Genomic DNA, 27604 nt, shown 5'->3' with positions numbered 1-27604 from the left:
CTCATAGCCCAAATTTGGCGCCGAGCGACTACTAAGCAATTTCAAACCATGTAACACGTTATGTCAAGTGCCTCAATTTGAATGGCGATTGTGTCAAAATGTAATTTTCTAATGTATATAATAGTTCTGTATCTGCGAGTGTCTGTCATAGATAATCAAAATGGAGATTCATTTCGGAATTGCCTTTGTACAATCTTTCTTGCCACAGTTAAGTGAATCACTGTTGTTAAGTTAGTAACACGGTTGTTAAGTGAATCTGACTTCCCCATTGACTGTTTGTCAGAAGTCACAAAAAGTAGCATATAATTCACCATATTTTGTAATCCAAATTACACCAAGTAGTTTGGTGCTTTCCTGGCTTTTTCTCATTCTTTTTGAAGAAAAATTAAATAACAATAATATGTATTTAAGCCTACCTTTTATACTTTGACAGTAACACATTTACCAAGTAGAACCTGTATACTGTTTGTTGAAAATTATTTGTATAGCAATTTTATTACAAATTAGTTAAAAAGATAAAAATACAAACTAAAAAGAAAAAAAGTAAATGAAAGAAAAAAATAGTGTAGAAAAGAAAAAGTAGAAAATGTCCAGTGTAGCATCTTTTTTGTATCATTCTTGTAGTCAGTCATTTTTAAATCCAATTTTAGATCAGTCTCAGTCTTGTCAGGTAAATTTTGTTCTTCCATAACCTCTTTTAAATGGTCTATTTATAGAGATGGACACTCTTAAAATTAACATCTTGAGTCTATTGTTCAAAAATATCCTTCAACATGTCCAATGTTAAACATATTTTGCTCCATTCAGTGTAAGTCAAATTTAACTGTTCACCTTTATATAATCTTTACTTCCTTCTGATTCACTCTAGTATTCAACCTTCAAAGTCTCATCCTATCATGTTTTTAGAATTAGAATACTTTATTTGGCCAAGGAATTTGTCTTCAATACAGAAGCTCTCAGTGTACAGGCAAAGCAAGAATAATATTTTTTAAGAGAATTCAATTTCCCAGATTTTATAATTAATCCTGAAATTTTATTTCAAATCCACATACACTTTTTGTCTGTTTGTAACTCCAGAATTCAAGTTCTAGTCATTCTTTTGCTGTTTATTCCAAAATATTTTTTCCTTAAGCTTGTATTTAAAACTTGGTTTGCTAAGGATTGAAGAAAACTCATTCAGGCTCTAAAGTTTATCAATCCAAAAATTCCAAATAGTTGAAAAGCAATTAAAAAGCATTCTCCAAAAACAATTAGGAAAAAAACCTATGCAAACCTAGTGCAAATCCCACCCCCCCTTTTGAAGGCACCAATCAGTTTCAGCAATATAGTTATTCCCAGTGCTTTTTTTGTAAAACCAAAAGGTGCCGGAACTCACACATGTCATACAACCCACCTTGCCTACCCTACAAGGCTCCATCCAAAAAAGGTGCCGGAACTCCATTCTGAGCATTCTATGAGAAAAAAAGCCCTGGTTATTCCCTTCTCTCCCAGAGTGCTAATCCACCAGAAACTACTGCCTTGTCTCCTTGTGAGGAGCAACTGCCTGGAGCACTTGCAGGCAATCTCAAGTTCTTTCCTTGTCTGGAGGACAATTACACAGAGGTGGTTTACTTGCCAGGTGTTTATTCCGCCACAGTGTCAACTCTGCTTTTAGTAGAGCCATGTTTAGTTCACTATTTTTCCCCTCGAAGTCCTTTATAACAGCTGTCCCCAACCTTTCCAGTTTTGTCAACCAGCAGTAGTGACAGCGGTAGAGAGTAGGGATGATTCCACCTGAGTGGTACGCATGTACACGCAGGTCCGCTTGCACATGCAGTGGATGCGCACACATGCCACTTGCACAAATGGAGCTTTGTGCCCACACACTTATCTGCCACTCATGCAAGTGAAGCTGCATACGTATGCGCTGTCGCCTACCCATTGTATGGCCTGGTTCCAAATGGGCCGCAACCTGGTACCAGACCACAGCCTGGAGGTTGGGGACCCCTGCTTTACAAGCATTGTGATACACCTAAATGACTTTAATGGGGTGGTTAGTACTACCACCTTGACATTTATTTTAAAGTTCTCTATGGACAACCCTGGCCATTTTTTCTGTCCACAGAAGATGGTTTTAACCAGTCCAATTCCAATCGTCATTACTGTGATGAAGATAGATTCAGTATTTAATTATCAAAATATTATTCAGCCCAACTGGATCACATAGACAGCCTGGAGAAGCTTAAGATACAAGGAAGTTGACATTTCATCTTCTAAGCCTGTGGTAGTGAACCTATGGCACGTTTGCCACAGGTTGCATGCAGAGCCCTCTCTGTGGGCACGCACACCATCACCCCAGTCCTAGGCCTTCAGCTGGGTTTTATAAAACCTTTTTGCTTTAGGCCTCCATTGCCGTGTGCAAAAAAATAAAAGTTCAATCCGCCGGGACCTGAAGACCTGGCTCTTTGAGCTTTCCGGCCAGGACTGAGAATTTTTAATTTTTAACTTATTGTAATTGGGTTTTTAATCAGAGTTATAGGGGTTTTAGATTTTTAATCAAGGATAATTTAATCTATTTTAATTGTTATTAACTTTTTGTATTGTAGTTTTAATTGCCTTGTAAACTGCCTTGGGTCCTACGGGAGAAGGGTGGTATATATGTTCAATAAATAATAATAATAATAATTTCAACTTTTGGCGGGGGAAAAAAGATCTCACAAAGTTGGAATTGATTGATTGAACTTTTTAGTCCCACCCAGTCTGCTGTTACCACTGCAGTCATGCCCACCCCAATGGGCCACGCCCACCTGGCACCCAATGATACATAAGTGGGTTTTGGGTTGCAGTTTGGGCGCTTGGTCTCTAAAAAGTTCGCCATCACTGTTCTAAGCCAATAGTTTGAAGATAGTATTTATCCCATATTGTTCCTCCTAGATTTCCATCCATATCAACTACCGTATATTGATTTCTGATATTTCAGAGAGCAAATAGCTAGTCTGTAAACTTACTGATAATTTACATTCAATTACTTCACAGCTATTGGTGAATTACTCAGCAATGTATAACCATAAGGAAACACTGACATAAGACCTTCTCAATCCTATCCATTTATTGAAGATTTACTTGAACAAAGCTACATTATTACTTAGGGAACAAAACAGAATTATTCTGTTAATTTATTTTTGCACTTGATAGTGGCTTAAAGTATATCTAAATTACTTATATATTGATCAACAAGTGACATAGACATTTTAATAAATTAGACAAGCAGAAAAGATATCATAGTATCTTCAGTTGCCATTTTAGTTACCTGAACTAAAGCTTTGAAGGCACAGATTGCCTGCAGCTAATTAATAATGATATAGTTACTTGTTTGAATACTGTAAATTGGTATTTTCATTTTTTAAAGTGTTGCAGCCTAGGCTTTTATAATGTGAAACTAAATTTCAGCTTATGCAAGACCGAACTCCTATGATTTTGCTGGAAATCCAAGATTTGTCTCTTTTTATTTCTTTAAATGAAAGAGAGCCTTGAGAAACTGTAACTTCAGCTTTAGAAAAAGTGTATAAAGAGACTTTGTGATAAAGCAATTGCACTTATTTTGCTTTTCCAGTTATGCTAGAGAACCTCAATTTTTCCACCCTTCAGCCCCCCTACTATTGTATAAGGGCAATAAAACCAGATATACAACAATAAAGGTACTACTGTCCAGGATGTTCACTGTCCTATTTAACATGCTTATCCAACTTATCTTTTGGAACAGTTTTGCAACCACTTTTAGAAATGGCGTAAATATTTATTACATAAAATGGGCAGAATCCACCTGATTTCAGATTGCCATTTTCGGAACATGCATGCTCTGCTCCAATAGACTTTTATTTTTTTTCCAAGAATTGTTTCATTCACGAACAGTTTTTTTTAGGATGAGAGACAGAAAACTGTCATATTACTTGAATAGAATAAAGTTTATCGATTGTATTAATCAGCCAGTAGTTTAACGTTTCCATCAAAAGCTAAACTGATTTTAGATAGTTTGGTAACAATAGAAAAATGCCATTGCTTTTTTATTTTCAATCTAATAGTCTCTGGAATTATCCTGGTAGACTCCCATTTAAGTACTCAGAATCTCACTTAGCTTTTTCAAGTTTGACTATAGTTGACTAGTTACTGCTATCTAGGTGGGAAACAAAATTTGAACACCAACTGGAAAACAACCATTTCCTCAAATGAGAAATTACAAATGGAAAGAAAAAAATAGAGCTTTTGGAAAAGTTAACACTTGCACTATATACATTAGCGAACACCATTTATAGAAGTACAGTCCCTAACTTCCAAAGACTCTTGTTCAGATAACCTAATCAGAATAGGACAATGTGCAAGTCTGGTAGCTGTCTGGTAACAAATGACTGGTAGCTGACTAATTTTGTTGTTTTCTTGGAAATTTGCTTAGAGATTTGTCCTCTTTTAATTTTAATAAGCAAATAAACACCCATTAATACAATTATTCTGAACTACTATTTTAATTAGGCAGATTTATATTTGTAAGGCAGTTTTCACTAACAGTCATTTGCAGGCCACCAGTAATCTTCTTATTAGTGGAAATGAGTAATGGTGAAGCATTATTGAGCTTATTAGCTCAATGGGTAATGGTGAAGGATTCCATATGAAATATCCTTGGTCAAAAAAATATACTACATTGCCACAGAATAGCCTAAAACTAAAAGAGCAAGAAATAATAATAATGTCTTGTGATGGCCTGCATCTGGAAGAAAACAACCTCCCCACTAGGCTCATAGCATAATGCACTTGCAAGGAAGCTTCAGACCTTTGCTGTTACCTCCGAAGAGTAGTCCAACAAATATATTTGGAGATAAGTTCTAAACCTCAAGAATAATGAATGAGAAACAGAAGTCCCAGATTAAAAAAGTAACCCAAGACAAAACTGAGAAAAACAAAACAAAAATCTCAAAGGGGAAAAAGATTCCTGGGAGGGCAGAGTTCATTTTGGAAACAGATAGTTTAAAAACAGCAAACAATAACATTAAAAAACACATGGCAAAGTTCCTCCAAGTTTATAACAGAAACGCAGCCAGACAGCCTATGCCTCAGTGACCAAGGAGGCACATTTCCCCCTGAAGCTTCAGGTGCCTTTGCTCTCCATCTCCACATGTTCTCCTGATAGTCTTTGCGTGTGAGAGAGTGTACCATGGCCTATGTGTTACAACTGGTGGAGTGTCTGTAATAGCAGGTGTCGAGCAAAAGAGCAGGAATCCAAAGCACGGTTAGGCCTGTGGAGATAAATGATGGAAATGATGAGGAAATAAACTTTTTCTTCAAAATTTCTTAAACTGCATTAAGTCAACAGATACTTAAAGACAGAGTACAAACTGCCATTCTAACCAAGAAAAATTCTGAAACTTTTCACAGACATAAAATATTAAATATTTTAAAAAATAAATATTGAAGATTTATATAACATCACAGGGAACTGTGTGCTTATTTTCTACTTTATGTGAGAAGGCTGCTGTGGCCAGGAAAATTTTTGAGTCTTTGTCCAAATCTAATTTTTTATAAAACCTGTGGAAAAATACTTCGTCTACACGTATTTTGCTTTCATCTTGTGAAAGGAATTCTTTACTATTCACTGCCAGGTTTCGCACATCATTCATGGACTGTTTCTTCTTTGGCTGCATTACCACATTGCTGGTATTCTCTTTGCCTTTGTGAGTTTTGGGATTTCTATAAACAAAATGATCCAAAAACCTCATTAATGTGAAATCCTGTAGAGGATCACCTGAATATTCAATGTAATTACCCTCTAGAATTCTTTTTGCAAAAAGAGCCACAGATGGATGGAAGCGTTCTGAAAACTTCTTCAGTTCCCAAAAGCTTGTTCTATCAGCTTCAAAGTATGAAGGGTTCCGGGACAATGGGTCATAGCTACCTGTGCCTTTGCTGCCTGCTAGATTCTGGTGATGTACCCATGATGCCTCTGAAGCCTGGTTATGGGGTTTTGCAGACTGTCCTATATCTTCATTTTTTATCTGTTTGTCTGCAGCCACAATGTTGTCTTCTTGTTCTTCAAGATCATGAAAATGTTCCTCATCATCTGATTCCACATGATCCTGCAGCTGTACCCATAAGCCTGGTTTTATTTTCAGAAGTTCAGACACAAGATACAGGACCCCACAGGCGAATGGTGGCATTTGTCCACAGGTGACTTGAAGTAATTGTTTCATGAAAGCTTTAACTCGTCGCAATAGTGTGTCAGCCTTCAAAGATTTGTAGACAAGGTTGAGAAACATGGATGGCGTGGCACATAATGCTACTTCGGGATCTAGCAACTTCTTATATAAGGCTATGTAATATCTGTCAGAGATAGTCTGATTAGAATCCATCACCTGAAACAGCAACATCAAGGCCTGTATACTAGTATTGAAGTTCACAATGTGTAAATTTTGATGTGAATCACAATATCAAATTTGTGCAGCAAATTTGTGCAGCAAAGGTAAGAGTTCATAACAAAAGAAAATTTCTCCAAAGACAACTCTCTCCATGACTTCAACAACCTACACTCATTAACAGAATTGCCATGGATAAGCAAGACAATACATCATGTAAGTTATTAGAAAAAAGTAGTAAGGTATTTAGACTTCCACAACTTTTTGTGTGGGATTTCAGCATCGGCTCCATTATGAAATTCATTTGTATTTCATGTAGCATGTATTATATAAGCAGAGAGTAATAATACCATTTGATTAATTTTACCCTAGAAATAATCTACATTGTAGATTATTAAGGAAAACAAAATTTTCAATATTTTTCCTGCATCAACCAAGAAATCCTTTATAGTATTTCACTAGAAGATTTTTGACTTTCTCTAACTTCTTTTGAAGTGAAAAGAAAATATAGGATTATGGAATTCAGCACATAGTGGGAAAAACAAATACAGGTAGCCCTTAACTTACAACCATTCATTTATGGCTGTTTGAAGTTTCAGTGGCACTGAAAAAAAGTGACTTATGACTGTTTTCCACGCTTAAGAGTGTTGCAACATCCCCATGGTCATGTGATTAAAATTCAGTTGCTTGGCAACTAGCATGTATTTATGATGGTTGCAATGTACTAGGATCATGGGATCACCTTTTGCAACTTTCTGAGAAGTAAAATTAATGGAGAAGCCAGATTCACTTAACAATTGTCTTACTAACTTCTTACAACAGTGATTCACTTAACAACAGTGGCAAGAAAAGCTGCAAAATGGGGCAAAAATCACTTAAGACAAAATATTTTGGGCTCAATTGTGATCTTAAGTTGAGGACTACCTCTTAACTTCTTAATGTAAAAAAAAGCCATATTATATCCAGATTCATTCATTCATTCATTCTAGTTAAGGCCAAAGATTGATATGTTCTTAAGAGAAACCAGAATATTAAATTGCCCAATGACTGTAATAAAGATTTGACTTGATTAATATCTTGAATATAGAAGTGTGTTAATTTTAATTAAACAGAACAGTTACTGCAGTAGAGTACCCCAAAATTTAACAAAGTTAAATTTCTATTTCTGTATTAAAGGGTCTTCCCAGTATTAAGCAATATTTACTTCTAAAACCCAAAACTGTTTTTATTTATATAGTTTCTATACTGCTTAATTCTAAAGGCTCCAATAGGTATACTAGTAAAGTAATAAAATAAAAATAATATAGTAATAAACATTAACAGCACAGTAAATCAATAGCAGCATCTTTAAAAAACAGCACTAAATATGACAATCACTACTCGTAAAAGTTCCTACAATCACTACTCGTAAAAGTCCATGTTTTAAAAATATCTGGAAGGCCATGGAAGACAATCTCACTGTGGGAAGCAAGTTATTCCACAAGAGGGGAGGCCCCACACAGTAAACAGCCTTCCCACTTCACCTTTTCATAGGTGGGGCCCCTTAGCAGGCTTTTGTATTTGCTTGGGTTCAGCAGGCAGACTCTAAATACGAAAAGTGTTCTTGTAGATAGCTCCCAAGTCACAGAATTTAACAATAACATTTAGACAAACATTGGGAGCATGTGCAGCTCCCATAAAAGCACAATTCGTTGACAGTGTCAATATTGTCCATTACCTTTGCTCAACAATTGGTTCAGGAACACTAATTCCTGTGAACTGGTAGGAAAATATAATTAGATTCCTCCCCTCCACGTATTGCTAATTGTTCCACTGAGATCACAATACTCACTTTGTGACAAAGGCCAAGAGAATTGGGACAAGGGACTTAGGAAAATAATCCTGCTGGACCATGTGGTTCAGTGTCATTAGAGGGCCATAAAGACTCGGAACAGCCCTGATTTTCTCTTCACTCTGAAAGGCAAAAGAAAAAAGGAAAATTAAAGGTAAGTTGCTATTTCTAGAGGCCAGCAACATTTACTCGGTATTATCCCCACCACCTCCCATAACCACACATAATTCATTTTGTTCCATTCTGCAAACATTGCAGCAATTGAACTGAAGTGGGATAGCCCCAGATTCCTTTTTGGCTCCCAAAAGAGTATGGTGTGATGTCATCATATTGATTACATTTTCATAAAGATTAATACATAGAAGATAGAATTTTGCATTGAATTATTGCTTGAACATACCAAGACTTGATCTTTGCCTTTTCAAATATAAATACAGGCATACCTCGACATACAACTATTTATTTAATGACAAAGTTATAAGGGCACTGAAAAAAAGTGACTTATGACCAATTTTTACAGTTATGAGTGTTGACTCATCCCCACAGTCACATGATCAAACTCTGGGTACTTTTCAACTGGCATGTATTTACAATGGTTGCAATGCCAAGGGGTCCTGGGATTGTCATTTGCAACCTTTGTAAGGAGCTTCTGAGAAGCAAAGTCAATGGGGGAAGTCAGATTTACTTAATGACATGATTTATTTAACAACCATAGTGATTTGCTTAGCAACCATGGCAAAATGGTCATAAAATGGGACATGACAATTAACAACTGCCTTGGCTAACAATAGAACATTTGGGCTTAATTGTGGTCATAAGTCAAGGACTACTTGTATTTGCATGTATTTATATATAGCCCTTCTGCTATATTAAGAACAGAAAGACCTACATGAGAATATATAACATGACTGTTATAGGAAGATAAAGGTAAAGGTAAAGGTTCCCCCGCACATGCGTGCTAGTCGTTTCCGACTGTAGGGGCCGGTGCTCATCTCCGTTTCAAAGCTAAAGAGCCAGTGTTTGTCCGAGGACGTCTCCGTAGTCATGTGGCCGGCATGACTAGACGCCAAAGGCGCACGGAACGCTGTTACCTTCCCACCGTAGTGGTCCCTATTTTTCTACTTGCATTTTTATGTGCTTTCGAACTGCTAGGTTGGCAGAAGCTGGGACGAGTAACAGGCGCTCACTCTGTTACGCGGCACTCGGGATTCGACCCGCCAAACTGCAAGACCATTAATAATTTACCTTAATTACTCTGGGCATAGGTTGAGCTGAACAATTATTCTGACAACTTTTCAATATTTTTACATGTTCCTAGCGATAAAAACCTTTCCAGAAATCCATGTGGTTCTATTTCCTATGTTTGCTGTCCATCGAATTAACTATTCTCCATTAGCAATGTATACCTAGCATAATTAATGTAGAGTTATTTTCACATAAATCTTTTCTGTAATGGCCCTGTTTTCTTGTTTAACAGTTGTAGTTCCTCCTCCATATTCCCAGAATTGTCCAGTTTTGGTCACCATGATACAAAAAAGGTGTTGAGACTCTAGAAAGAGTGCAGAGGAGCAACAAAGATGATTAGGGGACTGGATTAAACCGTACAAACTGGGAGTGTCTAGTCTAAAGAAGAGAAGGAGTAAGGGTTGCATGATAGCAATCTTCCAATTTTGAGGGCCTGTCACAGAGAAGAGGGCATCGACCTATTCTCCAAAGCACCTGAGGGCAGGACAAGAAGTAATAGATGGAAACTTAACAAAGAGAGATCCAACCTAGAATTAAGGAGAAATTTCCTGTTAGTGAGAACAATGTATCAGTGTAACTGTTTGCCTCCAGAAGTTGTGGGCACTCTGTCATTGGAGGTTTTCAAGAAGAGATTGGACAGCCATTTATCTGGAATGGTATATGGTCTCCTGCTTGAGCAGGAGGTTGAACTAGAAGACTTCCAAGATCCCTTCCACCTCTATCATTCTGTAATCTATTACATGCTCCATCATATCTGATATAAGATCTTTGCCTACTGTGCTTTTTGGAATATAAAATGTACAATCAAACCTCATTGTTGTCAAAAATCTCCCGTCTCTGTCCACTTACCTTTAGCAATCCCATGTGAATCAAAACACTTGTTATGAAAGCATCAGAATTGAAATTGGCTGACGAAAAAGCCTCTCTCATCAAAGCATCTAAAAAAGAGCCAATTGTATTAGAAACATGGAGACCTCAATCCTCAGGGAAATATTATTTGATTTTGGTCCACTGCCTAAGTCCTGTAGTTTAAAGAAGGACATCACAGTCCTAGCTAACAATTCCAAATATTTAAAAATAAACTCAAAGGAAAAAATAACTAGCTGCAACAACTCCATGAATTAAGTTGCTATAGTGAAAGGCAGCATATTTTTTATAGAAATAAGCAAGACTAATTTTAAATTGACCTGTTTTGTAAAATAATGCAAAAACAGAAACATTCTAAACTCTAGTGTCTGGCGTAACTCCATATGTTTGATCTCCTGAGCTAGAGGAGACTATAACTGAAATTGTCAAAAAAAAGATTCAGAATCTGATGGCCACTTTATCTCATAGGTTTTTACATGCACGGATATCTGCTTATATCATCGTACTGATTACAGCCTTTAAAAAAAGGACATACCTGTTGTTTCAGTCACCGTTGTTTTTACTACTGTCTCATCTTTGAAGACGGAAGAGATCTTAAGGAAAACGGTAACAACTTTTTCTGTGTCAGATGTGTCTGTCTAGAAGAAATATAATATCAAAATTAAACCTTGGTGCCAGTTTGGCATTAGAAAGAACAGGTGGCCCGTGCTATTACTAATGGAATCTCAACCTCATAAAAACTGAAGTAGTAGAGACATTTGGATATTTTTCTAGTGCTATTTGTTTCCGTATCAAATCTTTACAATATCAATTTCCAAAAGTTTTGTAACAGATCTAGGCAATTATTATGATTGCAGCACTTTGATTTGATTCTAAAGCAGTGTTTAAGTAGGTGGAGATCTAAATAGAACTCTGGCATGCACAGCTGCATCATTTTCCAAAATCCCAGGGCATGCCTTGGTGACCTTTCAGGTGTCAGATCTAAAGTGCTGAATAGCCCTACCGTTATTTTTCCAAGGAAATAACAATTTTTAACTGATTTAGGTAGCTTGCAAATCTACTTTGTGATATTGGGCTTAATACACATTAGAATTCTAATATTTGGCAAGTTTACAAGTAAAGCAATGTGTAAAGTAGGGGAGGAGACACCAGTCAACAAGGAACAGAACTACTGAGCTACTAGCCATAGTGCACAGAAAAGTGTGATTTGTAATATATTAGCAATGGTTTACCTGCTGAGTTATCAAAGTTGAACACTTGGGACCAAGTCGCAACAATTTCTCAGGAGATGGGAAAGCTAGAAAGGTGCCAACATCAACAGGAGGAAGAGGAGGAGAAGATAGTGGTGGTGTAGAATCCTGGAAGAAATCCTGAAAATTAATCTTTTGCCAGGAAATACAGAAAAAGTAGACGTTGTGTGGCAGATGAGAAATGAGGGAAAGAGTAGTGCGGTAAAGTGGATTTATTTCGGGAGATGTAGCATAGTTAATTGGGGATAAATATCCTTTAAGATCTTGCTTTCGTCACCCCAAGATGACAGAGTTCTACTCTTGTGCTCTGATTTTATACTGACATTGTCATCCCCTTTTATTTGTTCTTTCCTGCTAGCATAATATATTAAGATGAGAAATATAATCTTTCTCATTCACTCATAGGACTAGTTTTACTTAACAATAACTTTGTAGAGCAAAGGATATGAAAAGCTCCTCTTTTATCTGCTTTATTACAGAAAGTTTGTTCAGCTAATCACTTTTCTTTAGATTTTTATATAATTATCCTTTCTTTTCTTTTCCTGCTTTTATTCTGTTGAATTGTCAATTGCTACTTTTTCTCTTCTTGTCCATCTCTAAATTCTGTTTGCTTTTTTGACTGTGCTCCTAAAACAGTAATAGTTTATTTGTATTACATAAAATATGGAGGGTTTTTAAACAAAACAGCCAGCTTGGCTTGGATATGAACTTAGGAATATGCTCCAGGATGCACTTCCACTTGAGAAATGAGAAGAGATTTGGTGGACTAATATGAGGCTGGTGGTTTCCACGTCATATAAGGAGAACATATACAAAATGCTTTATAGATGGCATCTCCCTCTGACTAGACTTTCCAAAATGTCGGCCGATTGTTGGAAGTGTGGTAAAGGGATTGGCACATGCTATCACTTATGGTGGACATGTCCGGAAGTGGTTAGATATTGGATGAGGATCCAAAAATGGATAGAGGAAATCACAGGGTGTTTAGTTGATCTTAAACCAGAGACGTATCTGCTTGGCTCCAGGCCGGGAAATATTAAGAAGGATATATGGTATTTGGTTTTACATATCTTAACGGCGGCAAGGATGGGGTATGCTCAATTTTGGAAGGCAAATCATACCCCGCCGGATGAAGTTATAATTAGGAGAATACTTGATTGTGCAGAAGCAGACACATTGACCAAGAAGTTGAAGGGTAAAGAAGAGACACCAGCATTTCTATCATGGAATAAATGGTATATTTAGATGGATAAAAGATTAAAGAAATGAGGGTGGCTTGGAGGTTGGTCAAAAATGAAGTGATATAGTCTTTGTTAATGAATAAGCTTTGGAGTTGGATGGTTATAAGAGACTTAATGAGTGGAATATAATTGTTAGTTTAGAAGTAGATATAATGTGAAATTTTTGAAATGGTTTTCAATTTTTTTGATTTCTTCATTTTTTGTATATTGCAAATGTTTTTTTTTGTCTTTGTTGGTGTATGGTGTGTTTTTAACACGAAATGTAAATAAAGATTTATTTAAAAAAAAAAGGAATATGCTCCAGGAACAACATCTGCAAGAATCTAATATATATGACTATATTTACTAGGAAAACTTAGATGTACATCATATTAATTTTACATACTTATAAAATACGGTAGCCAAATGTCTTAATGGGAAAAAACATGAAATGTAATCAAGAAAATACATTATTTGTAAATGTTATTTTTGGCTATAGTATTTTGGAAACATAATAATTCAGAAGTTTACATTTTATTATGTTAAGTTTCAAGGGGAAAAGCAGCAAAGCAATATTACACAGGACTAGGTGTATGCATTTATTTTCATTAGATAGGCACACATTATTCTTTAAGGATAATTATTTGTAAAAGTCAGCAACTATAAAACTGATCAATTTGTCCAGCAATGTATTACTTTAGTATGTTAATAATTTTATAAAAGCAAAAACCACGACAATGAATAAATAGCTACAACAGCTTTCCAACTGATACCACCAGGCATATCAACTGCAGCAGTTGCTCTTCTTGTTTAAAAGAAGAAAACTGTGCTTATACCTACATGTTCCTTTAAGATTTTTTTAGGTGTAAGGGGTTCTTGTTCTCCCTGTCCCCTCTCCTGCACCTGAAGAGGCTCTTCTTCCTCTTCTTCCTCTTCTTCCTCCTCTTCTTCTTCCTCCTCCTCCTCTTCCTCCTCTTCTTCCTCTTCCTCTTCTCCATTTTCTCCGTCATCATCACTAAACGAATACAAGAATATAATTATACATACTATTGAGAGACATATATAGATATTTATTTCTAGTCAGCTTGCATTCATCATTATAAAATTGTACAGACACAAAGAAATTGGATATCCAAAACAAAGTAAATAAATATATTGTCCACAAAGTCACTTCCGTATTCATAAGAAATTATATTAAATCTAACCCAACTCCTCCTAGTGTGGGTAATAGGAATACTAAAGTCTGAGCTGCAATTAACTGTCCCTAACTGAGAGCAATGAATTTGAATTTTCTGCATTTCTTTGTTGCCACCTAGTCGTCCTGATTTTTGCAACACAAAATCTAGTAGCCCTAATAACAATAATTCATAGAAATAAATGAAAGAATCCAAGATGATAAATGCAACCTGTCAAATATCAAGTCTTTGAAAGAGAGACAAGATTCTGATTGTTCCAACAAGAATTTGGGGGGAAAAAGATGGAATACAATAGTTTACTATTTTTTTAAATCTTCCCAAACTCAAATTTTCTTACTGCAAATTGAAAAGAATTCTGTTAGCAGCTGGAACAAAACTGTTTCCAACAGCCCTGGAGTGAAGACTGGAAAAAAGGCAGAAAGAACAATTCCACTTCTGCCAAAGCCACAGTACAAATTAACCTTAAACCCTATTACACAACAGCTGCACAGTGCACTTTCACTTTTACTATTGAGGTTTTGCTGAAAGGCTCTTAAATGAGCCTTCCAGCCATGAATATCTATCATATTAAATAAATCATTGAAATAGCCAATCATTGGAGACTCTATTTGTATCTTACCTCAGGGAGCCTAGGACGTCTGCCATATTGAAACTTTCAAGAATCTCCTGGAGCTGTTCACAGCCTTCTTCTCCAAAATAATTACCTATGACAAGGGTAAAAACATATATAAACAGAACTAATTTTTTTAAAAGGATATCTTGAAAAGCTCTATGTTTCCCTGTAGAGAAGTGGATAAAACCACAAGTTTTAGTATCATATCTGAATGCAAAATATATTGCAATTAAAGCTGATCACTGTAAAGTCTTTGAAATCAATTAGATAGGATGGGCAATCTATGGTCTTGAGATTGGATGTCGCATCTTTTTGTATCCCCAGAGTCCATGCTTCCAAGATGGAATATTATGGTTTCCTACCAATATTCAGATTAAAAACAAAATGGTGTGAAAGGTTTCTGGTGTATTTAATACACCTACAAAACTTTTTAAAAGTCAAGGCCCCTGACCCTTAACATTCATAGGAATCTATTCATTGAGATTTTTGGCTACAGAAAAATAATGTATTTTGGGCCATGTTTGTGTTTGCACAAACACTATAAAACATAGTTATCAAGTTAAAACTGTTGCCTATCCAGCCTCTGAGAAAGTCAGTAAATCTACCTAGGAATAAGATTTGCATAATATTAAGAACTACAGTGAATCCTGTAGTTCATAATCACTCAGGATTGCAGATTTGGGAAAATTAGAACACCAGGCATTCAGTGGCAATTGGTAAAAGGAAGATAGGGAACAGATCATGAACTGAAAATCTGTGGAAAGCTAATTGAAAGAGAATGAACTAGGGAAAGAGAAGTGAATTTAGTTTAATGTATACATTGGTTGACCTATCCAGTCATCAGTTTGGTTGCAGATTTTAGCTACTAAAAACAGCATTATAGGCCATAGCACAATCACATACAGTACCATTGAGATCTAACTTCTCCAGCACTGACTTGTCCTCAGTAGCCTCAGCAATTATAAGTGCAGCATCTAACTTGATCTCACAGAAGGATAAGTTGAGTTCCTAGAAAGCAGAAAGCAAAGTTTCATAAGAATACTTGGGTTAGGGAGAATGCAAGAAATATTTTTAAGTGGGCTCATGGCATCTATAATTCACGTTATCGAGTCTAAAAAACAATTCAGAAACAATGGAGACAGTGACAAGATGTCTAGATTACAAATAATCATTTCTGAAGACTGCAGTTAATGCTTAATTGACTGTTTGGGTTATTTCATTTTTGATTCACTGCTTTTTAAGTTCATGGGTGAATAAACTATGTCCCCAGATGATATGTGACATATAAACCGTGGCTACAGGGAGCCCCATTCTTCTCACTAGCTATCAGGAAATGTATTTTTTTTTCCTGCTGTTCTTCATGACAGAAACTTAAACAATCTGTGGTTAACCCCAATCCTTACTGTGAGCTGCTGAGGCTCTGATATATGCATGCAAATATGCTGCCCTAGCCTGGCAAATTATTCAATTTAGGATTTAAAAAGTTACCCATCCATATTTTAGAATAACATGTTGGCCTTTATACCAATTTAATATAAATAGAAACAAAATTTACATTTATCTTGTACCAAATGTATACAATTCTCTAACTTCATCATGTAGCTTGACAAAACTGAAATGTTCATAACTTCTTGGTGTTTTTAACTTGACTTCCAGCTCATGGCTGTATCTTTAGCTGTAAGATGGATTGTAACATAATTTTAGGATTTTGGACCAGTGTTCTCTAAATAGTTTTATCAAATACAAAAATGCATGTATTTCATATTTATATGATCTCTAATATCAAAACTTTTACTTAGCTCTAGCCAAACAAAACTAGGAAATTAATTGGCTCCACTGAGATGGGCCTGGGCTACAGCTTCAGAAAGGATTACTCTTTATTCTTCTTCACTGCCTGCTGAGCACAACTAAAGATCACCGATAAACATATTTAGTTTGTCTTGTAGCATACATAGCAATGTGCAAAAAAAGGATTCAACTATGGCAAATACCTTTAGTTTATGAAGACCTTCACTGACAGCTTCAGCAATGGCAACAGCACCTTTTGAACGCACCAGACAATCTCCAAAGTTGATCGTTTCCACTTGGCGGAGTTTCTTTAGGGTCTGAATAAAAGAAAGAAAACAATGCAGACTTAACTCAACCCTGACAGAAGTGCTTCCTTTTAAAAATATAAGGGAGCTGTACCGAATGAGACCTGTTGCATTCAGCATTTCAGAGGAGCTCATAAACAATTCCCCAGTGCAAGTGCTTATTCATCTGGGTTTAACATTAAGAAATTTAGAGGCGCATGGTACTATAGATTAAATGGTACCTTTACTCTTCATGATTTTCTCTAATCCCATTTTGAATTCTTCCCAGGGATGGTCAATTTTGCATTTTACATTAGCAAAGTCAACAGGGTTTCCCAACCCCTCCCCCACACTTACTATCTTACATGCATTAACATATAGGTAAACTTAATGTACAGTGGCAAAAATCCAAATTGTTGTTTTCTGTTCTCTAACCAATTATTAATCCATTTTATTTCACAACTGCTGTTCTAGATTTGAATCCAAATCACTATTAATGTAGAAATCAGTACTAATATAAAAAGTATTACAAAATTATTGAAAAGTGCTTACTTCTGCCATAGCCACAGCTCCCTTCTCAGTGAAAGTGTTATCATTCAAATTAATCACTCTCAGCAAGGGATTGACAGCAAAGGCCTCAGCTAAGGCTGTAATTCCCGGATGAGTGATTCCATTCTGTGGCATATGAACTTCTTCCAAAGTCCCAATCACCTGAGGATCAATATAGCACAGAAGGCCATTGTTCAAACAGAGGTAAAATATTTTTTTCCTAATAATTTATGTATATCTATACTCTATTTAAACTCTTCATACACAATAAAGCAAATATCACTTACTGTAATCTAAAATAGCAGAGTGTAGAAGCTATTTCAAACCCTAGAGTTTTCTTCTAGACTCTAGAGATTCGCCAATTGGAGTGCAATGCATATTAATTTTTAATAAAATTATTTTCAAAATATTAAGTACAACACTCAGCTTCTTTTTCTCATGTACCTTGTATAACGTTACGTATACCAAAAATGATAGGTAGATATCTTTGTATAGTCAGCCCTATTTCTTAAATACACTAAGATTTATCAATTGAGAACCCTATTTACCAAAGTGATAAAAAACAGTTTCAAGGAACTGTTTGTTGTAAAACCCAATTTGCCAATCTATCTCAGAAACCCATGGGCCCATAAACTAAGAATCTAAAACAATCTAAAGACCATATGTTCCAACAAAACTATTAAGTATTAAGACAAAATTTCCTAGGCTCACCTTTATCTTTCTAGTACATATCCACTACAATTGCTTGGATTCAAGTACTGGTAATCCTCAGGTTACAATGACAACTAGGATCAGAATTTCTGTCTCTAAGCAATGAGGTTGTAAAGTGTGACATCATGTGACCACATTGTTTAAGTACAGCAATTTGGGCAATTCCAACTGCCATCACAACCTGAGGACTACATAGGTCATTAAATGAAGATCTCACATGATCACAACTTCAAATTTCCTAACATCTTCCCATTGACTTTTCTTATGAGAAGCTGGCAGGAAATGTAAAAATTGCAATCATGTGACTATGGAGATGCTGAAATGGCCATAACTTTGAGGATTGAGCATAAGCACCGTTTGCTAAATGCTTCATATCTTTGAATAGATACTGAACAAATGGTTGGAACCCAAGGACAATTTTTAAGTTGAAATATGATACAGAACAAAGGGTTTCTATTCAAATAGGGCAGCTGGGCCAAACTTGTTGCACTACAATGATCAACCTATACCACAGTGATGGCACTTTTTTATTAATATTATGATGCAATTTGTTGAATCCTCCAAATACATTCAGGAAGTGGCTGTTTCTCCAGAGAAAATGACCACTACTACAAAAGTAGCACCAACAGCCATCAGCTAGTAAGAGTATAATGTACAGCATATCAGAATATGTTCTAGAATATGGAATATAAAAAAATATTCATGTTTTTAAGAACACATCTGACCAAGGCTTTTCCCTTCCTATTTGCCAATTACACATAACGTTTTAATCCGATAAGACTCTAATTCTTATACTCACTGCAAATGCCTCAGCAAGAGCAGTTGCACCATCGTTTTCCAGACGGTTCCTGCCAGCCATAAATACTTTCAGAGCCAATGGCTTGCTTCGAGCAGTTGATTTCCTGTGACATTCTTTCAGAGCTCCTGCTAAGATCTTAAGAAAAAGCAGTGTTTACATTGCTAAGGTGTCGATTCACCATGCCTAGAGGGAACAAATTATTTAAACTGCAGTTTTATATACATGATATGGACACTCCGTTAGTAGCATTGTGTATTAGTAACATTCCCAATTGTAGCATAACAAAAAGAGTAATTTTGGTCATGAAATTGGCATGAATGCATGTACTTAACTCAGATTTCTCTGTGGGATACAGGGTGAAAGATTCTTTATCTTAACAAGGTAGAACTTCCCTCTAGAACATTCTTTGGCAGGCTAAGAATAAGCCAGTATACTTTTCATTAGAGTAAATGACACTGACTTCCCCATCAATTTGGGAGGCTTTGTAAAACAACAATCTATAGTCAAACATTCTACTATCCACTTCATAAAGATGCAGAAAATGCCTTTTACCTTGCCACCACCAATGCCCATGCCACAGTTGTTTAACTTGAGTTCCTGCAGAGTAAAACAGGTAGGACTCTTCAGCAATGCCTCAAATCCACGGACTCCATCTGGTCCAAAGGCATTATCACTCAGATCCAGCTCTACAAGTTGGCAGCCAGCAGAAATGAGGGCTTCTCCAAGAGAAATCTGACAAATGATAAAAGGTAGGACAAAATCCCTTCTTTTATAGAAGAAAGTTATTTTGTTCAAAGCTGATACGATTTTTTTCCTTTGTGATATATCATTTCAAGTTATGAAAAGTGGAACATACCTTTAAACTTCATACAGTATCCCTAAACTTTTCACATAAGAGTATACCTAAACTCATATATAATATGTGATAAAAAGAAAAAATATAATAGGAAATTATCTTAGGTATCTTTATATAGGAATAAGATCCAAATGACCTTTCCTCTGAGTAATTATACATAAAAATAGGCTGGATTTGTAAATAGATTTCACTTATCAGCAGTTGAGCTGAAGGCTCTTTCTTATTCACAAAATTAAAAAATATGGGATAACAAATCACATCTTACTATGTGAATTCAACATCTCTCTCACATACACATCCATGACAATCAAAATTTAAATTCAGTTTAAATTTATATTCATCTTTCCTTAACCTGCTTAGAGAAAGAAGACAATTCATTCAGTCTACAACAATATTTCTTCTTAAAAGTATGATCTATGACACTACCTTGAACTGAATTAGACTGTTATAACATGACCTACTCCAAATAGGCAGCAATGTCAGCCAATGATCTTCTTTGCCTTTCTACTGAGAAATGTCTTAACTGGAAATAATAATAAAGAACTGAACCTGAGACTTCTTCACAGATTCTTATATGCACTATATTACTGATTTGTCATTAGTCTCCAAAGGTTCTTTTGGTTGGTCCTTGCTTCCATCCAAACCTCTGTAAAAAAAATCAGCATACTACCAACCTCAGATGATGCTCCCACACTGTAGCATTAGAAAAATCTTATGTTAATAATAGTTAACAGTTACATATTTCACCTACCAAAGCAGGGGGAATCTCAGATCTCAGTCTCCCGGTGAACATATCACTCCAGTGACACCTCTATAATAACACATAGTACAAACATGGTAAAAATCATAGAAGATACACAATACAATGTTTATTTCTCTATGAAGTCCTTAGTGAACAATATGCATAACTGCAAAAATTATTATATGTGAAAACTAGGAAGCTGGCATAATAACCAAGTGCATGCGTTTATTTATGCTATTTGCTCAAACGTGGAATACCAGCTTACTTTATTTTAACAAGAGTCGAAGTAGTCACAATTTCAGAGGATTGAATACCAACCCTCCAAAACACAATATTTCTCCAACATAGAGTGGCAGATATGAGAGAAAGAGATATGACAGAATAATGCAAGGTTGAGAGGTAATTTTATTCACAGTGAAAAATAATTAAGACCCTATAAAATGTTTCTTGTGCTTGTCAGCCAAAATATTCTTCAAACACATCAAAGTCATAACAAATTTAAGGATACAATTCCATTATTATACAAAATAATCAGACATCAAAATCTCACCTTGAGCTGAGATTTGTTCTCCAGAGCCTTGGCAATGACTTTTGCTGCTTCAACCCCCACAGTATTTCCTTCCAAACGCAGGGCTTCTAGCCCATCAAACTCCTCAATCTCTTTGATCACCTCTTCAGCTGCAGAGATAGGCAGAATATTTCTGAACTCTAACCCAAACTGCATCTATCCTTCATTATAATTCCACCTCAAGTCCTATTGCCTCTCCACCAATAGTGCTTTCCTTTGTATTTAAAATTTTGCACTCTTTACCAAGATGGCTTAAAGCAAAATAACAAATTCCCGATTGCCGGTTCACATATTATTCACATAATTATCCCCCATCAGATCTATAATCATTCTCCAGAAGCCATTTAGGATTCAGTCTATTTGGGGGTATTATAATATATGCTTTTATTTTATACAAATGAGCTCTGCAAAAATTATATATCTATTCAATGAAACACTGATAATCAACAGCATATCCTCTTACCATCTTCTGCAGTATTGAGTTTCAAACTTTTGCCTTTAAAGCTCAGCTGCCCTCCGCCCACTTGGGTTTTAGCAAGTGATTCTGCAAGCTTAGTTATATCTTCTGATGCCATTTTTTGAGTGTGCCAACTGTTGCCAATATCAGATGGGATAGATTCTGGAAAAGAAGAGAGAAATAACTAAGTGTGTGAGAGATAAAAAATTAGCTTCTTTTGACTCCCTCCTGTTCTCTTCTTTTGGTATAGTGTAATAAGAGGAAGCTAAAAGTTGTTATTGTGTTGGTTCTATGGCGTCATAATTATTTACTTTTTTGCTACCTCAGAAAAAGAAAGTGAAGAAAAAAAAGCAAGGGATAAACTGATAAACTGTTCATGTAATAACCTATAAAACCATCACATGTAATAAACTAATAATTTCTAATTACCTTACATGATAATACGGCACTGAACAGTTAAATACTAGGCTGAAAGCTTGTTGTGAAGACAGCAATGTTTGCTCTGATCAGACAAAACCAGCCAGGCCATTTCACCCAAACATTACTCAGCTTATCACATGTTACTTAACATCATTCTACAGCAAATGCTACCATCTTGCTTCTGCTAATTTATGCATAAATTACCTTCAGTGTCAGTACAAGGATGGATAGTGCAGGACAGAGAATGAACTAGGGCAAGGAAGATTTCAAACAGATTAGTTGGATAGCCAAATTTAGTATCCAGAAAAGCCCAGATCCAACTTTCTAAAAACGTTGATACTGCAGTCATTCCATAGAAATCAATTCTTATTTCTACTTTCTATCCACCCTATTTTATATGCAAACCTGAGCAAGAAATGATTCATGAGAATAAAAAGTAAACTTAACTGTCAATAGATTTCCTATCAGCCTTTTTTCTTCAATAAGCATTTCCCAGCTATATACCGTACTCTAATTCTCAACTGTTCTGTTCCAGCCACAGATGAACCTCCAAAGAAACTGAATAAATAGCATCGACAGAGCCTACATTACAACCATTCATTTAGTGACTGTTTGAAGTTACAACGGCACTGAAAAAAGTGACTTATAAGCATTTTTCACACTAACGACCATGGTTACATGATCAGATGCCTGGCAACTAACTCATATTTATGATGGTTGTAGTGTCCTGGGGTCATGTGATCCCCTTATGTGACCTTTTGACAAGCACAATCAATTGGGAAGCCAGATTCACTTAACAATGTTAGTAACTTAACTGCAGTGATTCACTTAATAACTGTGGTAAGAAAGTTGTAAAATGGGACAAAGCTCACTTAACAAAAATTTTGCTTAGGAACAGAAAAATTGGGCTCAATTTTGGTAGTAAGTCAAGGATTACCTGTATTTAATAACACTGCCTTATTATTTGCCACTTCATAAATATAAAAGTAGAGTGGTTGAAATGGTAATGAAGGAACAAACAACAGACATTGCAATACTTTTGGTATTTATCTATTAGATTTTATCCCTTTATTACTTTATAAGCCTTGGTGGAGCAGTGGGCTAATGCCTCCTTAAGTAACACCAGCTGCCTGCAATTAGTGCAGGTTCGCATCCCACCAGGCTCAAGGTTGACTCAGCCTTCCATCCTTCCGAGGTAGGTAATATGAGGACCCAGATTGTTGGGGGCAATAAGCTGACTTTGTAATAATGCCGCTTGGGGGCCCCCGAAAGCCCTAATAAGCAGGCATATACATAGAATGAAGGCTATTGCTAAGCACATTGGTTTGTGCTTTAAATTGTAAGCCGCCCTGAGTCTTCGGAGAAGGGCGGGATATAAATGGGATTAAAAAAAAAACCTCAACACAGCAAACATACCTAATACTCCTTTCTCTTTTATTTTCCCCACAACAACTAAGTAGTTATGCTACTAAGGACATTAATTTTCTTGTTACTTTGCAAAAAATAGAAGTTGAATTGAGTAGAAGCAAAAAAAATTATACTGGATTTATCCAGAAAACTTACCAGGATTTTTCAGCAGCATAAGCAGTGAAACTACAGACTGCTATCATTTGTGATCTATGAGTTGATTCTTAAGAAGTATTGTACTAGCAGGAACGAATTGTTCCAAGGTGGAACCATTTTAAAACATTGACTAATTATTTCAAGTCTTACAGTTAGAAACTAAGAGATTGTTTGTTAAAATAAATTTGTAGATAGGTAGTCATCTCCAGCAATCTGAACCAAAAAATTCTTATAGATTCAAAGTGTTTAGTAGCCATTATTATTTCCTGCAAATTATTTTGGAGAAAAAATAATTTTCTTCATTTTTATATTTAACAATATAATACAACAATACAAGAAGGGGAAAGTTCCAGATTTCTAAATTAGAAATTAAGCAAATTATTGTGATTTTTAAACAATGTTTAGCATGAGCACAATAAATCTGAATGTAAAAACATTCCCCTTTTTCAGTTTATATGGAAATTCAGTTTTCAGCAATCACTCTCCTTGCTTATTTCTGAAAGATCATTTATTTTATTATTTTATTGTTTTTCCACTGGATTGATACATTGTCTTACAGATGCATACCCACATTTTGGCACTAATATTCTAATATGAATCTGGCTTCCCCATTGACTTTGCTTGTGGGAAGGTCGCAAAAGGTGATCACATGACCTTGGGACACAGCAACAGTGATAATTATGAACCAGTTGCCAAGCATTTGAAATTTTATCACATCATAGGGATGCTGCAAAGGTCTTAACTGTGAAAAACGGTCATGTCACTTTTTTCATTGCTATTGTAACTAAAGAGTCCCTAAATGAACTGTTGTAAATCAAGGACTACCTGTATTAATCTGTCTCTTAGAAAAGCCTCCCTTTTTTGATGTTTTGCCATCAGCTTCTCTTCAGGAAGAAAATATTTTTTTAGTGGTCAGCTGAAAAATATCAACTTTTTCATCAACCGAAAAGTGCTAGACTGCAGGACTTCAGAAAAGAGCCAAGGTTGCCTATCCCTGTGCTAGAGAGACATCTTTTTTTTAATTTTCTATCCCTATAATATGATAGAACTCTTTTTCATACTGGCACACGTTACAATTTTACTTATTAATCTCAACTCAGCTGAACTTTTGTTCCTTCCTCTTCCGCCGTATAAGCAAAATTCAGCCGAGTAAATAAAATAGCGACGAAAACGCACTCATTACCGAAGCCCTCATTCCGAAATGCCAGTTCCTACGTGCGCTCCTAATTTACGTCACCCAACCTAATCTCCCTGGCCAGGCTGGCCTCCCTCGTAAAGAGCAACGAGGGCATGACGTCATACAGGGGGGAAAGAACAAGCAGGTTTGGGCAGGAAGACCTATTTGTACGAAGAAGGTTTGCCCGGCGTCAGGTCCAATTGCCCGAGAACGTTTTTTGCTGGCAACCCCATCACCAGTGACACGTGTACACGTGTACATACCCTTACACGTGCAGCCCGGGAAGCAAGACAGAAGCGCCTCCTTCCTCCCACACAATACGGCTCCTTCCGTGCCCCGGCAGGCGTAGTCAGAACCGCGGAGGAGGAGGAGCGAACTCGCTCTCCACTTACCAACAACCCTCGAATAAGTCAAGCTAATCAACTGTCCGCCCTTCTCGGTGCGAGCAGCCGCGTCTGGCTGCCTGGAGCGTCGGATGTCGCTGTCACGTTGAAGCTGCTAGGGCCACCGCAGCCACCCAAGATGATGGCGTTAAGGGAGGCGGAGGATTTGAAAGCCGGCAGTTTTGTTTCCCGGATTGTGATTCGCTCCGTGGCTGCTTGCGTTTGCTCCGGGCGGCTTGCTTCTCCTCTTTATGCTCCTCCTTTCTTGCAAAGGCTCTGAGGTAATTGTAGCGAAAGGGCGGTGACGGTGAAAAGAGGTCACAATTTTGTGTTGCACAGTGCGGCTCGCCCACTGGCTCGGCACCGCAGAGAATTCTGGGAGTTGTAGTTAATTTTTTTACATTAAGATTCATCGGGAAATGATATTTTTCTTTCATGGAGCGGTTTGTCGCTAGAAGCAACGAGATAAATGTGTGTAGAAGAGAGTTGGATTAGCAAAGTGAAAGTTGTTGTTGTTGTTAGTTGCGAAGTCGTGTCCGACCCATCACGACCCTATGGACAATGTTCCTCCAGGCCTTCCTGTCCTCTACCATCTTCTGGAGTCCGTTTAAGCTCACGCCTACTGCTTCAGTGACTCCATCCAGCCACCTCCTTCTCTGTCGTCCCCTTCTTCTATTGCCCTCAACCTTTCCCAGCATTAGGCTCTTCTCCAGTGAGTCCTTCCTTCTCATTAGGTGGCCAAAGGGTTTGAGTTTTAGCTTCACGATCTGGCCTTCTAAAGAGCAGTCAGTGAAAGTAGTTGTCAAAAAAAAAAGTTATCTGCTCTCTGGCATATTCTCCATCTGTGTAGTATGTAGAAATGCTACAGCCTGATTTCTATATCTGGAAATTCATCAAATTCTTAATGTTTATATGCAATCATTAAAATATTCGAAGAATTTTGAAACGTGTTGTGAGAAAGTAAGTTTATTGGACATTTGTTGAAAACATTTCCTAAAATGAATACTTTAAATTTTGAATTATATTTAATGGAATATGAAAATGGAGAACAGTTTAGGATTGAAGAAAAGCATTTGTGTCCGTTAACAGAATGTTTAAAGAATGGTTGAGCAGTGAACAAGAAAAAAGGGAATGTGCAAATAGAGTGATGAATAATGCAAGTTAAAAATAAATGGTGTAAAACTAGAGCAATTAAAATGAATTTGCTTATCTTGATGCACAGAATTAGAAAGCAATGGCTAGAATGTGGTCTATTTCAAGGAATGTGTTATGTACTCGAATGTAATGATGCAAGCCATTGACCCTTGCCTATTGTGGAGAAGCTAAGTAGGCATTTCCTACCAAGCCGAAGCTAGCCCTCAGGAGCTAGCTCAGGGGTCGGCAACCTGCAACAGTGAAACAGCCACTCGGAACCGGTTCCATCACAAAAAAAACCAAAAACCCTGGGAGCTGCAAAAAATGTGTGCGCATGTGCACATGCGCAAACACAAAAGAAGGAGGTTTGACTGAAGAGTGGAGCCTAAGGCGAGACATGCACCTGCCCTGCCCCCTCACTCACTTTTTGTTTGCAAAAGCTTCTCTCTCACTCTCATCCACTCACATTTTGCTCTAAATAGCCTCTTTCACACTCTCATTCACTCACACTTCGCTTGAAAATGCTTCTCTCTCTCTCATTCACTTGAAAGGCCAGCCGTGGCACTTCCATGGGGACGCTTAGCAGTGAAGGGGACGATTGAAACTGCTCCTGGTAGTGCTGCTACTGCTAACTTTTCCACTTGCTGCTTGGTTCCGATGAAACCAGAGAACCCCCGGATGCTACTGCCGGGGGTGGAGGAGGCTGCCCGGGTTCAGCCGTAGCGGAAGCCGACAGTAGCGGTGGAGGCGGTGGCAAGAGAGACGCTGGAGGTCCGCAGCATCTCTGTCAGCCTCCACCTCCCCCGCAGAAACAAATTCCCATGCTGGGTGGGGAGGGAGTCGGGCAAGATGGCAGCAGCCCTTTTTCCACCTGCTGCACCTTCCTCGGACTCCCCTCCTCCGACCACGCTGCTGCCGCCTCGCCCAACTCCCTCCCCACCCCACTGGGTGAAACAGTGGAGGAGGGCAGCCCCATGGTGGCTGAGCACCCCCCATGCCCCTATTAAATGCTCTTCTCCCTCCCTCCCTGAGCCCAGGAACGTTCCCCCTTCCCCACTACTCTGAGCGCCGTTGCAAAGCTTCGGTGCAATTGCAAGGGGGGAAAGCAAGGGGACTGTGAGAGTGTCAATGTGAAAACCCTGCGCGGTGCCAGGCTTGTTTTTTTTTTTAATGTGGCATTAAAGGGGGGGTGAAGTGTGGTGGGTTAACACACAACAAGACGATGCCAGGCAGTGAATTCAGCTCTTTATTTGTAGAGAAGAACCAGCAACAGAATGGGCTGCCTGTACCCTTTATATACTCTGGCTGCTGAGCTGACAGCCAATCAATTTAACCAGGCTTTCCCGCCGAAAGCTGAGCCACGCCTTGTGGCAGTTATGTACAACCCCTTCTAGCTGTCATCTTTTTAGTGAATACCATGCTTTCTAGTTAAGTGGGTGGAGCTTTCATAGTTTATTGCAGGACTTCCTGCCTTTGTCTCTGTATTATCTCTCTGGATGAGGAGAGGAATGTAAATGCTGAATACACTAACACACTTCTTAATTCTTAAACTAGATATAAAATGGAGCAGC

General features: G+C 37.2%; 2 protein-coding genes across 4 annotated transcripts; both read right to left on the bottom strand.

Annotated features, from left to right (window-relative positions):
* Nucleotides 1–3070: 3070 nt before the first annotated feature.
* On the bottom strand, nt 3071–25163 carry RANGAP1 (Ran GTPase activating protein 1). Of its 3 annotated transcripts, none has more exons than XM_083365681.1 (16): nt 24909–25163; nt 21363–21518; nt 20882–21009; nt 20341–20400; nt 19286–19465; nt 18734–18868; nt 17227–17385; nt 16594–16707; nt 15511–15610; nt 14609–14693; nt 13634–13808; nt 11556–11681; nt 10859–10961; nt 10306–10394; nt 8212–8333; nt 3071–5267 (listed from the first exon to the last, which is right to left on the bottom strand). In XM_083365681.1, the coding sequence occupies exons 2-16, from the start codon at nt 21472–21474 to the stop codon at nt 5198–5200; spliced, it is 1758 nt and encodes a 585-aa protein (XP_083221807.1). In that variant the 5' UTR covers nt 21475–21518; nt 24909–25163; the 3' UTR covers nt 3071–5197. The 3 variants fall into 3 exon arrangements, with proteins under 3 accessions (XP_083221807.1, XP_083221808.1, XP_083221809.1); XM_083365682.1 differs by lacking the exon at nt 24909–25163 and adding an exon at nt 24780–24822; XM_083365683.1 differs by lacking the exon at nt 11556–11681.
* LOC310642179 (CCAAT/enhancer-binding protein zeta-like) lies at nt 5364–6677 on the bottom strand. The gene is made up of 2 exons (XM_083365684.1): nt 5795–6677; nt 5364–5692 (listed from the first exon to the last, which is right to left on the bottom strand). Exons 1-2 carry the CDS (start codon nt 6393–6395, stop codon nt 5448–5450), a joined length of 846 nt encoding a protein of 281 aa, XP_083221810.1. The 5' UTR covers nt 6396–6677; the 3' UTR covers nt 5364–5447.
* Nucleotides 25164–27604: the final 2441 nt, after the last annotated feature.

This window comes from Vipera ursinii (assembly GCF_947247035.1).
Source record: "Vipera ursinii genome assembly, chromosome: 6".
Classification (NCBI taxonomy): domain Eukaryota; kingdom Metazoa; phylum Chordata; class Lepidosauria; order Squamata; family Viperidae; genus Vipera; species Vipera ursinii.
Note: the sequence above shows the minus strand (reverse complement) of the source record. Positions and strands in the feature narration are given on the sequence as shown.